The sequence below is a fragment of the Camelina sativa genome, chromosome 16 (genome assembly GCF_030686135.1).
Source record: "Camelina sativa cultivar CO46 ecotype springtype chromosome 16, ASM3068613v1".
In the NCBI taxonomy this organism is placed as follows: Eukaryota; Viridiplantae; Streptophyta; class Magnoliopsida; order Brassicales; family Brassicaceae; genus Camelina; species Camelina sativa.
The window spans coordinates 15,044,920-15,058,115 of record NC_141895.1 but is presented as its reverse complement, the minus strand read 5'-3'; the positions used below and the strand labels follow the sequence as shown (position 1 = coordinate 15,058,115).

Here is a 13,196-nt window from a genome sequence, read left to right as displayed (position 1 = left end):
AGTAGCAAAGCCGGAAAAGATTACACAATTCAGGCCTATTAGTCTATGCAACGTGTTTTTCAAGACCATTACCAAGACTCTGGTAGGATGGCTAAAGCAGGTGATAACAAGGTTGATTGGTCCTGCATAAGCGAGTTTTATACCTGGTAGGCTCAGTACCGACAATATTATAGTGGTTCAGGAAGTTGTGCATTCAATGAAACGAAAGAAGGGTCGTAAGGGCTGGATGTTGCTTAAACTTGATCTTGAGAAGGCATATGATAGGATAAGGTGGGATTTTTTGGAGGACACACTTATTGCAGCAGGTTTTGCTGATACGTGGATAAAATGGATTAGGAGATGTGTCACAGGTCTCTTGATGCACTTGTTATGGAATGGTGAAAAGACAGAGCCTTTTCAACCGCAAAGGGGGCTTAGACAGGGGGATCCTCTATCCCCATACTTGTTTGTTTTCTGTATGGAGCGATTGTATCAACAAATTGATAGGGTTGTTATCAGTAAGGATTGGAAACCGATTAAGCTCTCAAGGAGTGGTCCGAGTTTATCTCACATTTGTTTTGCCGACGATCTCATTTTGTTTGCGGAAGCGTCAGTGGCTCAAATTTGAGTGATTCGGAGAATTTTGGAGAAGTTTTGTGTTACTTCAGGTCAGAAAGTAAGTTTTGAAAAATCTAAGATTTATTTTTCTAACAATGTCTCACGGGAGCTAGAGACACTAATCAGCAGTGAGCGTGGCATTGGATGTACTAAGCAACTGGGCAAATATTTGGGGATGTCAGTTTTACACAAACGTTTAAATAAAGAAACCTTTGGAGATGTTTTGGAAAGAGTTTATTCCCGGTTGGCGGGGTGGAAGAGTCAAGTTCTCAGTTTTGCGGGCCGGTTAACGCTTACAAAGGTGATGTTGTCCTCTATTCATGTTCACTCAATGAGCACGATCATACTTCCCCAGTCGGTTCTTGCTTGTTTGGATAAGCTGTCTCGTTCTTTTCTATGGGGGAGCACGACTAAAAAACGGAAGCTACACTTGCTGTCATGGAAAAAGGTGTGTTTGCCCAATGCGGAAGGAGGTCTTGGAATTCGTATGGCAAAAGATATGAACAGAGCACTTATCGCCAAGGTGGGATGGCGTCTGTTACATGACAAGGAAGGGTTATGGGCACATGTCATTCGTTGCAAATATAAGGTGACTGATGATCAAAACTGGAGCTGGCTTTCAGTGAGGAGTAGTTGGTCCTCCACATGGCGGAGTGTGTGTATGGGCCTAAGAGATGTGATTATCCATGGAATCCGTTGGGTTATTGGAGATGGTTGCTTGATCAAGTTCTGGACTGATAAATGGCTAACAGACAGACCGCTACTCGAGGGCGTGATTGGGATGTTAGCTGTTCACTATGAGGATTTGCGGGTGAGTGATCTGTGGCAGCATGGGTCAGGTTGGAAGTATGAACTGATATCTCCTTATATCACGGAATTGGTGAGAATGGAGCTAGCAGCTTTTGTGGTGGACAATGTTACAGGGGCCAAAGATCGTGTGTCCTGGAGTGGTATAATGGATGGTAAATTCTCAGTTAAATCTGCTTATTCTATGTTGACTAGGGATGCCTCTCCTAAGCCAGATATGGGAGTGTTCTACAAACGGGTTTGGGGGATTCGGGTGCTTGAGAGGGTGCGTACTTTCTTATGGTTGGTCACTAATTAGGTTCTCATGACGAATGTAGAACGACAGAGGAGACACCTATGTGATTCGTCTGTTTGCCAGGTTTTTAAGGGAGGTTTTGAGATGATCATACATATACTCAGGGATTATCCTGCTATATCCGAAGTATGAGATAGAATACTTCCGCATCGAAGAAGACAGTTGTTCTTTACGGGATCTTTACTGGAATGGGTATATGCTAACTTGTCGGATGAGGTGATAGTGGATGACGTTCCATGGTGTACGCTGTTTGCTATGGTGGTGTGGTGGAGCTGGAAGTGGAGATGTGGCAATGTCTTTGGAGAGGTGGGTAAGTGTCGAGACTGAGTCAGATTTTTAAAAGACTTGGCGAGGGATGTAACTGTGGCAAATGATTGTAGTAAGGGTCTGCATCCTTCACGAGTTAGAGTCGAGGCGTTTATTGGTTGGACCAAAAAAATAGTTAGTGCCATTGATTCTTAAAAAAAAAACATTTTTATACTTGTAAACTACTTTTTCACTCCAGTAACAAAATTCTAACTCACGACTTTTAATAAGGAAAATGTCTAATATATATATTAGAAAAATCAAGGTTTGTTGTGGCCTCGCTACTCGCTAGTGTATGAAGATTGCTGTTCCTTTTCAGCCCTTTTCCATCTTTTAACTGAGTACCAACTACACTTTATGTCTGCCGTAGAATTCTTTGACGATCGTAATTCGTAAGCACATAAAAATGAAACTTGAACCCATCTTGGTCGGTCCAGAGTTGAAATAATGTTATTTTATTTTTTTGATTTTTATTTTTAAATTACTAAAAAGTTTCGGGCCCGTCTCTCTCATTGGCGACCAAAGTCTAGAGAGTCAGAAAAGAATAAAATTTATTATAAATATATGTATTTATTCGTTATATTATAATAGGATTGGGACTCCAAAATTATCCATTGGATATTTTTTTCTTTCTAGCTAGATAACAACATTCTCTTCTTTTTACTTAGATTTTGTATGCGGTTGGAGGGTTTTGTTGTTGATGAATTATTAACACAAAAGTTTTGCTTGTGCAGGGAAGCATACTCATGCATAAAGGAGTTTGTGAGAATTATGCTCTTCGAAAATTTTGGAACCTTGTAAATCTCTCTCTCTCCCTACATATATATACTTCCAAACTCTTTCGCTTGAAATATTTCCAATAGAGGGTATAATTGCAATAATATTATTTTTTATATATTAATAGAAAATCACTTTTTTTTTATATATGTTTGTGTCGCTGCCAAAAAGCTACATGCACCTTTTAGTAAAATACCCTTAAATTTTTTACTTAATGACATTAACATGCCAATATATGTATAAAACAATTAACTTAATAATAATTAGATATATCATCATTTCTCAGACAAATTTAAATATCACATATTCAAACTAATTAAATAATTACATACTATTTTACGGCAAATTTTCACTAAAATTTACTTACAAATATATAAGTCAAAGTAATAATTAAATAATTACATACTATTTTAAGGCAAATTTTCACTAAAATTTACTTACAAATATATAAGTCAAAGTTATATTGATTTCTAAAAATCAATATAAGTAAAATATTCTAAAAAGACTATAAAAACATATCAAGTAATATAAAGTTAATAAAAATAAAGAACATATAACTTATTAACAAAATCATATAAAAAAAATCTTATGTTAGTATTATTACCATAATAATTTAAATAACAAGCTTTCAGTAATTATTATAATTGATTTTAAAAAGAAATATATTACCATTGAATTATCTCCAACTCATTAAAAGAAACTTAATTCCCAATAAATATATATTTATATATATTCATAAATAAATATAAAAATAACAACAAATTAGGGGATATCATGATGTGTGATTATTTATATATATCTAAATATGTAAACTAATTAATCTCAATATTGATAACCGAATAGGAATATATGTTCTAATTGTACATTCATCTATGTGCTATTAAAAAAAGGAATCAGACAATAGCCCTTATCATTATAAACAAATTTAGACAATAGCTCAAAGAAAAATCATAATATATTAAAATGAATAATTATTAGATTATGCAAAATTGTTATAGTTACTCGATTAACCATATATATATATATTTGATTTTTAAAGCACACAAAAATATATATTGCCATAAATTGTACTCCCTCTGTTTCAAAATATAAGATGTTTTGGAGAAATTTTTTTGTTTCATAATATAAGATTGTTGTACCCACGATCTGTCATCTCGGGCAATAGGCAAAGGGCCTAGGCCGGGCACGTCTAATGGGCCAGTAGCGTATTACTGATCGGCCCATCAGGCCCGGAGAAAGGAAGAGAGCACGAAGATGCTTCGCGTTGGTCAGCTCGAAGCTCGGGCTTGGTCAAAGATTCCCGCATTCAAGACGATTAATTAGGATACGCAAATTGTGTCCTATTAATTATGCATTAATTAGGTAATAAATTGGTCGGTATAAATATGAAAGGGGGGAGTCTTTTGTAAAAGGGTGGAAAAACATTTTTCAAAAAGAAGCAATATGATACATTCTCTCAAAAATCTCTCGAATTCAGTTCGGAACTTCTAAACGGTGATAAGCTCCTCCACATTCAAACCACTTCGGAAGGAGAGAATCGATTTCAGTTCTCACATTTGGCGCTAGAAGGAGGGGAAGTTATCGCCTGACTCTCATTAGTTCCGACTTTATATACAAATCCACTACACACAACCACCGCTATGGCAACCGACTCTCCCGGTCAGGCATCCCTGGAGGTGATCCAGAAGCTCTTGCAGGACTTGTCTGAGAAGTCCGATCGTCAGCAAGCCGCCTCCGCCGCTCTTACCGAACGTTTTGACAGCTTGGAGGGTCAGGTCTCCACCCGTTTGGAGGAAGTCACGACGTCCGTAGCTGACCTCTCAGCCTCCCACCGCGCGTACGCCGATCGGGTTGATCTCCTGTCCTCCGACCAAAACCCACGTCGACGTGCTTTGGATTTTTCCGGTGTTACTCCACCTTCCACCTCGCAGGTGGCAGCAACAAATGTCACTCCGGGAGATTCATTCCCACCTCAAGTCAACACGCAAACAGCGCCATCGCTGGTTGGCGATGGCCACACTCCGGTTCAGCCCGGTGTCGCCAGATCTTCCGCATGCAGAGCGAAATCTGGGACATGCGGTCTGTGATGCACAGTGCAACCACTTCAGCTCCGGATATCTTTCGAGTGATCGAGGAGTCGAGGCGAACTCCTTTTTCCGATCATATAGCCCGAGTCCGCATCAAAGATACTGGCAAAATTAAGTTCTCGAGCTACAAAGGAAAAGGGATCCGACCAATCATCTCAAGACTTTCATGTGGACAGCTAGCCGGGTGGACCTCGAGCCTCACGAAGCTGACGTTGGGTACTGCAAGCTGTTCGCAGAAACGTTTTGTGGACCGGTACTACTTTGGTTCGCGTCTTTAGCAGCCGGCTCCATAACAAATTTCACTGAGCTGTCAACCTCGTTCGTCAAGCAGTATTCTAGCTTAATCGAAACCGCGGTGACAGATGCTCAACTTTGGAACTTAAGCCAAAAGGGTGGAGAGTCTCTCCGGTCTTACATAACAAAGTTCAAGGAAATCCAGGTCAAGATTCCAGGACTCTCGGACTCCACAGCCCTGGCCACGCTTAAAAACGGCCTCTGGCACGAATCTCGCTTCCGCGAAGAGTTGTCCGTGAATCGGTTCCCAATCATTCTGGACGCGTTACACCGGGCATCGAACTGGATAGTCGCAGAGGAAGACAAAATCGCTGCTGCGCAAAAACAAAACGCTCCGACTACAGGAAAACCACGGTTCAAAGCGCCCGCCAAAAAAACTCCGCCTACGCCTGCGAAGTCCGGGCCAAGCACGTTCGCAGTCACTCAATCTCCTAAAAAGAATTCTCCTAAGAATTCACCGTCCAAACCTCCATTTTCACCGCGCTCCAAGAGTGGTGTACTCCCAAGTAACAAGTGGGTCCGAGATGAGGACACGTATTGCGAGCTCCACAAAACCAACAGTCATTCCACTCGTGACTGCAAGAAGCTGATGCACCTCCTCGCAGAAAAGTATGTGGCGGGAGAAATGCCAAATGTAACAATCGAGGAGTTGGAGCAGAAAGCGACTCCCGGGGTGGACGAAGATGCTCCACCTTCAAAGAAACCGAAGCAGTCTGATGGCAATGAAACCCCAAGAAAAGAATCGACGTGATAATGGGGGGATCGCGCCTCTTTCGGAACTCCATCACCGCGATCAAAGACCATCAGCGGAAGCTCGCCAGCCCCCAGCCGAAGCGCGATAAGGTCGCGGCAAGCGATCTACCTGAGGTTTCTTTCTCCGAGAAGGAAACTGAGGAGCTGGACACTCCGCACGATGACGAAATCGTCATTTCACTTGACGTGGCGAACCACGAGGTCTGCCGAATCCTAATTGACACAGGGAGTTCGGTAGACTTGATTTTCCTCGAGACGCTCGCTAGAATGGGGATCGGGAAAGAACACATCGTAGGACCGCCCTCACCTTTGGTCTCGTTCACTAGCGAGACGTCAATGTCCTTGGGCACGATCACACTACTGGTGTCCACTCAAGGAGTGGTTAAAATGGTGGAGTTCACGGTTTTCGACCGACCTACGGCCTATAACGTTATTTTGGGAACTCCCTGGCTTTACCAGATGAAGGCAGTAGCCTCGACGTACCATCAGTGCGTCAAATTTCCGACCCCGCAAGGAGTCCAGGAGATTCTGGAAAGCCAAAGGACGGCAAGGAGCTGCTATCTCGCAAGTCACAAGCTCCTGGTTCAATAGCAACCACAGCTCGAGGTCCCGAAGAATCCTGTTCGGACGCAGCTAAAAGGTGACCTCACTGAGTCCATTTTTATCAATGATAAGTTTTCGTATCAGGAAATCAAGATCGGAGGGGGATTGGATAGCGAGCTCCGCGCCAGTCTGATAACCTTCCTAAAAGAAAATATGGCCACCTTCGCGTGGTTCGTAGACGAGATGCCCGGTATCAGTTCAGAAGTTATCTCCCACGAGCTGAATGTGGACCCGACGTTCTGACCTGTAAAGCAGAAGCGAAGGAAGTTGGGTCCTGAGCGAGCTGAAATCGTCAACAAAGAGGTGGAACGCCTACTGAAGGCGGGACAAATACGCGAAATGAAGTATCCTGAATGGCTCGCAAACACGGTGATAGTCAAAAAGAAGAATGGAAAATCACGAGTTTGCGTTGATTTCACCGACCTGAACAAGGCATGCCCCAAGGATAGCTTTCCACTTCCGCATATCGACAGGCTAGTCGAGTCCATTTCGGGTCACGAACTGATGTCTTTCATGGATGCCTTCTCCGGCTACAACCAAATCCTTATGAACCCGGATGACCAGGAGAAGACTGCATTCATTATGGACCGCGGGATTTATTGTTACAAGGTGATGCCTTTTGGGTTAAAGAATGCGGGAGCAACTTACCAGAGGCTGGTAAACCGTATGTTCGAAAACCAGCTCGGAAAGACCATGGAAGTCTACATCGATGACATGCTGGTAAAATCAGTGGAAGCTAGCTCGCATCTCGCGGATCTGAAAGTTTGCTTTGACATCCTGAATCAGTTCGAGATGAAGCTTAACCTCACGAAATGCACTTTTGCAGTCCCATCAGGGGAGTTTTTGGGGTATATCGTCACAGAAAGAGGAATCGAAGCGAATCCAAGGCAGATTAATGCTTTCTTGTCTATAAGTTCTCCTAGGACTTTACGCGAAGTGCAACGCCTTAATGGACGGATCGCAGCCCTCAACCGCTTCATCTCTCGATCTACGGACAAATGCCTCCCGTTCTACCAGCTGTTGCGAAAAGGGGGAAAAAACTTCTTATGGGATGCGAAGTGCGAAGAGGCGTTCGCTCAGCTCAAAGCCTATCTGTCTGAACCGCCGGTCTTGGCTAAGCCCGAGTTCGGTGAGCCACTCTTTCTTTACGTAGCTGTCTCGGACAGTGCAGTCAGCGGAGTCTTGGTTCGGGAGGAAAAAGGGGAGCAGCGACCAATTTACTATGTCAGTAAGTCATTTACTGGGGCGGAGTCCAGGTACCCTATGATGGAGAAATTGGCCCTAGCAGTTGTCACTTCGACAAGCTGCGACCTTACTTCCAATCCCATACAATCATAATCCTGACGACGCAACCACTTCGGACGGTATTACATAGTCCGAGTCAGTTTGGGAGACTAGCTAAATGGTCTGTCGAGTTGAGTGAATACGACATCGAGTTCCAGACTCGAACCTGTGCTAAGGTGCAAGTGTTGGCCTCTTCAATTAGCGACAATGTTGAAGTCCCATGGACGTTGTATGTTGACGGCGCTTCTTCCAGATCGGGAGCAGGAATTGGGGTCCGCCTCACTTCTCCTACTGGCGAAGTAATCGAGCAGTCATTTCGCTTGGCTTTCAGCGCGTCAAACAATGAAGCTGAGTATGAATCCTTCCTTGCTGGTTTACGCCTCGCAGTAGGGATTGGTGTCCGACGACTCCGAGCTTTTTGCGATTCGCAGCTGGTCACCAACCAGTTTTTGGGGGAGTACGAAACAAAGGATGGTCGTATGGAGGCTTATTTGTCCACAGCTCGAGAGTTAGTCGCTAAATTCGAAGATTTTGAAATCACTAAGATCCCGCACAGTGAAAACTCCGCTGCAGACGCTTTAGCATCTCTGGCATCCTCTTCGGATCCTGCGATGACTAGGATTATCCCCGTCGAAGTCATCCAGTTTCCAAGCATCCGTCTAGAGAGCTCGAATGTCGTCACCCGGGCAATGAAAAAAAAGTTGGCTGCTAAGGTGGCAGCTCGCGAGGCGGCTGCGGACTCTTTGCCATCGGAGGATCCAGCCCCCGCTATGCCTACTCCGATGGAAGTTCACCCACCTCTGGCCGAGCTAGACGCGAGTCAAACTCTGGAATCGTCGAGCTCATCAGTTGACAATCAAGTTGTTATCCCACATACTACTTTGGGCAGTGCGAATTCTAACAGCTGGGGGGCAGGCGATTGGCGGAGCCCGATCTGGGCTTACTTGCAAAAAGGAGAACTCCCAGCTAACAAATGGGCGGCCAGGAAACTCAAGATTGTCAGTGCACGGTATTGCGTCTACAACGGAATACTCTTACGCCGAAGTGTAGCTGGTCCTTATCTAACATGTGTTGCCGGTAAAGAGTCCGCGATGCTAATGCGAGCTGTTCATGATGGTCCCAATGGGAATCACTCCGGAGGTCGGACTCTGGCTTTCAAAATCAAAAGGCAAGGCTACTTCTGGCCCACTATGGTCACGGACTGCGAAAATTATTCTCGAGCTTGTGAGAAGTGCCAAAAGCACGCCCCGTCATTGGTCCATTGCATCGGGGACCAGGAGGAGTTCAGTACGTGCTCGCTCTTACCGATTATTTCTCCAAATGGGTGGAGGCAGCGGCCTACGTTAAGGTAACAAGTGAAGAAGTGGAGCAGTTCGTGCTGAAAAGTATAATTTATCGGTACGGTGTTCCTCGCGAAATCGTCACAGACAATGGTCTACAGTTCATCTCCTCGAAGTTCGAAGAGTTTTGCACAAAGTGGAAGATTCGACTCAATAAGTCAACTCCTCGTTACCCGCAAGGTAATAGGCAAGCCGAGGCGATGCATAAGGTCATTCTTGCTAACTTGAAGAAACGGCTCGATTCTCGCAAAGGGCGCTGGCAAGACGAACTGCAAGGCGTTCTTTGGGCAATTCGAATAACACCTCGCCGGGCCACTAATGAAACACCTTTCTCCCTGGTTTACGGAGTTGATGCCGTAGTCCCAGCTGACATAGAGGTCCCTGGAGTCCGTACCTCACTGAACCCATTCCGAGCTGAGGAAAATGAGGAATTCCTACAGGATACTCTCGATACAATCAATGAGCGTCGGGACCAGGCCTTAGTTCGGATCCAGAATTACCAGAACGCAGTAGCTCGGTACTATAACTCCAAAATCCGAGGCAGGCCCTTGGCAGTTGGCGACCTAGTCCTCCGAAAAGTCCACGAGAACACCGAAAAGCTCAATGCAGGGAAGCTAGGAATTAACTGGGAAGGACCGTACAGAATTACTCGCGAGGTGCGAAATGGGGTGTATCAACTCGAGGATTCAGAGGGAAAACCAGTCCCGAGGTCCTGGAATTCCTTACACCTTAAACTCTTTTACAGTTAATCTTTTGTATCGAACTACGTTTAGCTTGATCCCGATAAGGGTACGTAGGCAGCCCACTTCGGGTCCAGCTATCCATATTAATAAAATCTAAAGTTTTCTTAAACTTTTTTTATTAATAATGGTTCAAAAAAAAAAAAAAAAAAAAAAAACCGAAGTCAGACTTCGCATATATTATTTAAGGCCGAGGTTCAACTTCGCAAGTCTAAACCGAAGTTCTTACTTCGTATTCAGCTTTACTTTAAGTCGGAGCTTGGTTTTGCGAAACTCTAACCTAAACCGAAGTTCTCACTTCGTACTCAGCTTTACTTATTAAAGTCGAAGCTTAGTTTCGCAAAATTCTAATCTAATCGAGGTGTTCACTTCGTACTCAGCCTTACTAAAGTTGGGGTGTCATTTTTGCGAACTCTTAAACCGAAGTTTTTACTTCGTGTTCATTTATGCTCGTATCATCTTTTCAAACAAAGATTGCGGATATGAAGTTCGCATTTATCATGACAAAAACAAAAAATTTTTGAAGACGGAGTGGTCACCGCGACCAAAACACTCCAAAGCAAGTCTAAAAATAAATACGACAAACAGGGGGGCAACCCGTGCCAAAACAACCCCGATATAGAAATTATTGAGTATGGGGAGCGGGGTCCGATGCCGCTTCATAAAGGGCCAGTCCCATCTCTTCAAGCTCCTCTTCCGACTTGGTGTTCGCCAGAAAGTCGTCCATCCCCTAATTCGACATTTGCCCGAGATTAGTGCCGAACTCGTCGATTGTAATGCTCGAAGGGTGTTCGCTGCACAAAAGATCGGGCATATCCGCCAAAAGGTCTGAAAATCCAGAGAGGTCGAGGTCACGGAGAGTTACCTTCGAAACCTTTTCGTCGGCCTCCTCCTCGTCAGCTTTCAGGAGCCCGAGCTCGGCTTCCATGTCTTGGATCTCTCCCCTCGAGATCTCCTCGATCAGCATACGGTTAGCCCTGATCTCAGCGGCTCGGATCTTGGTTGGGGCCAGCTTCTCCCTCTCTTCGAAAGTGACTTTCACCTCCTCGACTAACGGACGGAGAGTTCGCCTCATTGCTTGCCTTTCTTCTCTCCGCACCCTCTCAATCTCGCAGCTATTGCCAGCTTCGAGTAGCTGGTTGCGGAGCTCGATCTCGTGCAACCTATTCTTTGCCGCCTTCGCATCCTCCGCGGCCTCGTAGTAGAGGTCCCCCGCCTTCTTTAGCTTGTCTCGGAGGTCTTCGTTGGCAATTCCGAGGTCGAGCACCTATACCTCGGCTTTCTTCATCCGAGACCGGATCTGTTCGGCTCTCTCCACGGTAGAAGCGTTTTCGGCTTCTAGTCTAGCATACTCCTTCACTTGGGCTTCCAGGTCAGCAATCTTTTCCCGGAGAAGGCTCACCTCGGAATATGAAGGAGAGGCAAATAACTGATCTTCATAAGACGCCACCGAGGAGTTGAACTCGATCATTAGCTGGGAAAGCGTGGTTCGTTAAAAACGGCGAAGGAGGTAAGGGAAAACCAAAACTGAGGAAGTATGTGTCACTAACCTCGCCAATCTTGTCTGCAAAACGGAAGAAGTTTGCGCGGTTGAGCTCGGACATGTCCGCAAACGCCGGAACCCGAACTCCTGGCCGAGTATAGCTCCTCATCAGGTCAGCTGGGGATGCAGGGGGAGCTAAAATGTATGAGCAATGTTATTTTACTTGGTCCCCGAGACCCAACAAAAAAAAAAACCTCGAGTTATCATTACCTCGGGGGGAGGGACGACGTTCCTTTGAAGGCAGCTTGCCAGAGGAATCCCCGGATTCCTTTGTAGAAGGGACTTCCCTAGACCTCCTCTCCGAGGAAGGACCCCTATCTTTCGAACTGGACTTACTTCGCTCGTCTCCTGACGAACCAGTCCGAGCTCGGCTCTTCTCACGAAAAGACAAGGAAATCTCAGGTTCCTTCCTCTTTTTGGACGAACCCGCCCGCTGGGAGCTGACCTCGACGGAGGGAGTTATAACCTCTCGCGGCTCGTCACTGGAGTCCGCTACGACAATTACGGTAGGCCCGGGCGAACTGCGCAGGGGCCCGGAAGCCCCCGTAAGAGGCTCGGAAGGGCTAGCAGGGGGTGCCGAAGTCCCGTCTACCTCAGTGGTAGAGGGACCAGACTTCTTAAGGAGGCAAGCTTTGCCCTCGGTAAGCGCTGCCGCCATGTTCAACTTCGCCTCCTTCTCAGCGAGTCGGCAGGCCCTTTCCTCTCTATAATTCATCTCCGAAGTGCTTATGGGGTCGGAGCAAACGACAGAACGTCCCCTAAGCCGCGCTGAGGATTCTCTAATCCTTTCACACGAGAATGAGTCCCAAGCGATCTGACCCTGGCTGCAGAACCGCGAGAAAAACTCTGCGAAAGTAGGGCAAAGCAACCCGCGCTCGAAGTGATCTGAGACAGGAACGACAAGGAGTAAGTAACAGAAAGAAAAGTAATATATTAAGGACACCTAACTAAGAGCACCGTTCTACCAATTTTCGAAGTCCACTTCGATATGTGTGAACTTGCGAGGTGGCCAAAAGTGAGCTCGTTGACCGGGAAGAAAAAGTAAGACTTCCGCCACTTCTCATCCTTCTCAGGAAGGTCGTCGAAGACCTTCAGTCCGGAAAGCGGACTTACGTAGAGCGTGCCCTTGGTGCGACCTGTCTTCACCGTATACACTTGAAGAAAGCCGGCCAGGGATAGTTTGTAGTCAAACTCTTCCCCCAGAGTTTGAAGACACATGACGGTTCACACGAAGTTCGGGCACATCTGGGGGAGAGCGAAGCCCAGTTCGAACATCATCTTTACGATGAGTTCGGGGAGGGGAAACGACAAACCGCACGCGGAGAAGAATATCTCAAACGCGCAGCAATACCCTGGGGGAGGACTCTCCGGGGACTCGTGAGCCTCCGGGAATTTAATCTCGATCTCCGGCGGAATCCCAGTGGACCCTCTAATCTCGGCTATATTCTCCGCCGAGAGAATTGATGGCTGGTGAGGGCCGTAAACGCCCGGGATCAAAGGTTTCACGGCTTTACCCGATGAAGATTTCGGAGGAGACATATCTTCCGAGTAATATGTGTGAGAAGAGGAGGGAGGATGAAGAGCTTTCCGGCGAAAGAAAAGAAACTAACAGGAGAAGAGAGAAATCGCAGAGCAAAAAGAAGAGAAAAACTGAGAATTAAAAGTGGAAGGGAGAAGTTGGATGAGGTTACCTTTATACACGGAGCCGGGAGCAATTATTGCCTGGGGGAGTGAAAGGTCTCGCACCGCTTTCTCTCTCTCTCTTATAGC

General features: G+C 45.7%; 4 protein-coding genes across 4 annotated transcripts; 3 read left to right on the top strand and 1 right to left on the bottom strand.

Moving 5' to 3' along the window:
• Positions 1-5,035: 5,035 nt before the first annotated feature.
• LOC104783413 (uncharacterized) lies at positions 5,036-5,914 on the top strand. The gene has a single exon (XM_087492664.1). The coding sequence runs from the start codon at positions 5,036-5,038 to the stop codon at positions 5,912-5,914; it is 879 nt and encodes a 292-aa protein (XP_087348790.1).
• A 2-nt stretch (positions 5,915-5,916) lies between these two features.
• On the top strand, positions 5,917-6,762 carry LOC147925541 (uncharacterized). The gene is made up of 2 exons (XM_087492663.1): positions 5,917-6,498; positions 6,604-6,762. The coding sequence occupies exons 1-2, from the start codon at positions 5,917-5,919 to the stop codon at positions 6,760-6,762; spliced, it is 741 nt and encodes a 246-aa protein (XP_087348789.1).
• A 96-nt stretch (positions 6,763-6,858) lies between these two features.
• LOC104709898 (uncharacterized) lies at positions 6,859-9,892 on the top strand. The gene is made up of 3 exons (XM_087492661.1): positions 6,859-7,689; positions 7,776-9,090; positions 9,138-9,892. The coding sequence occupies exons 1-3, from the start codon at positions 6,859-6,861 to the stop codon at positions 9,890-9,892; spliced, it is 2,901 nt and encodes a 966-aa protein (XP_087348787.1).
• Positions 9,893-10,613: 721 nt separating this feature from the next.
• On the bottom strand, positions 10,614-12,965 carry LOC147925540 (uncharacterized). The gene is made up of 6 exons (XM_087492660.1): positions 12,740-12,965; positions 12,425-12,562; positions 11,637-12,311; positions 11,434-11,561; positions 11,157-11,357; positions 10,614-11,108 (listed from the first exon to the last, which is right to left on the bottom strand). The coding sequence occupies exons 1-6, from the start codon at positions 12,963-12,965 to the stop codon at positions 10,614-10,616; spliced, it is 1,863 nt and encodes a 620-aa protein (XP_087348786.1).
• Positions 12,966-13,196: the final 231 nt, after the last annotated feature.

What these genes read in the sequence shown, in the direction of transcription:
- LOC104783413 (XM_087492664.1), top strand. Translation starts at nt 5,036, where the DNA reads ATGTGGACAGCTAGCCGGGTGGACCTCGAGCCTCACGAAGCTGACGTT.
- LOC147925541 (XM_087492663.1), top strand. Translation starts at nt 5,917, where the DNA reads ATGGGGGGATCGCGCCTCTTTCGGAACTCCATCACCGCGATCAAAGAC. An exon ending in TCGCAAGTCACAAGCTCCTG is followed by an intron (nt 6,499 to 6,603) that starts GTTCAATAGCAA and finishes TTTTCGTATCAG; the next exon opens with GAAATCAAGATCGGAGGGGG.
- LOC104709898 (XM_087492661.1), top strand. Translation starts at nt 6,859, where the DNA reads ATGAAGTATCCTGAATGGCTCGCAAACACGGTGATAGTCAAAAAGAAG. An exon ending in TAGCTGTCTCGGACAGTGCA is followed by an intron (nt 7,690 to 7,775) that starts GTCAGCGGAGTC and finishes GGCGGAGTCCAG; the next exon opens with GTACCCTATGATGGAGAAAT. An exon ending in CGGGGACCAGGAGGAGTTCA is followed by an intron (nt 9,091 to 9,137) that starts GTACGTGCTCGC and finishes GGGTGGAGGCAG; the next exon opens with CGGCCTACGTTAAGGTAACA.
- LOC147925540 (XM_087492660.1), bottom strand. Translation starts at nt 12,965, where the DNA reads ATGTCTCCTCCGAAATCTTCATCGGGTAAAGCCGTGAAACCTTTGATC. An exon ending in TTGCAGACAAGATTGGCGAG is followed by an intron (nt 11,358 to 11,433) that starts GTTAGTGACACA and finishes ACGCTTTCCCAG; the next exon opens with CTAATGATCGAGTTCAACTC. An exon ending in CTCGGATGAAGAAAGCCGAG is followed by an intron (nt 11,109 to 11,156) that starts GTATAGGTGCTC and finishes CTCCGAGACAAG; the next exon opens with CTAAAGAAGGCGGGGGACCT.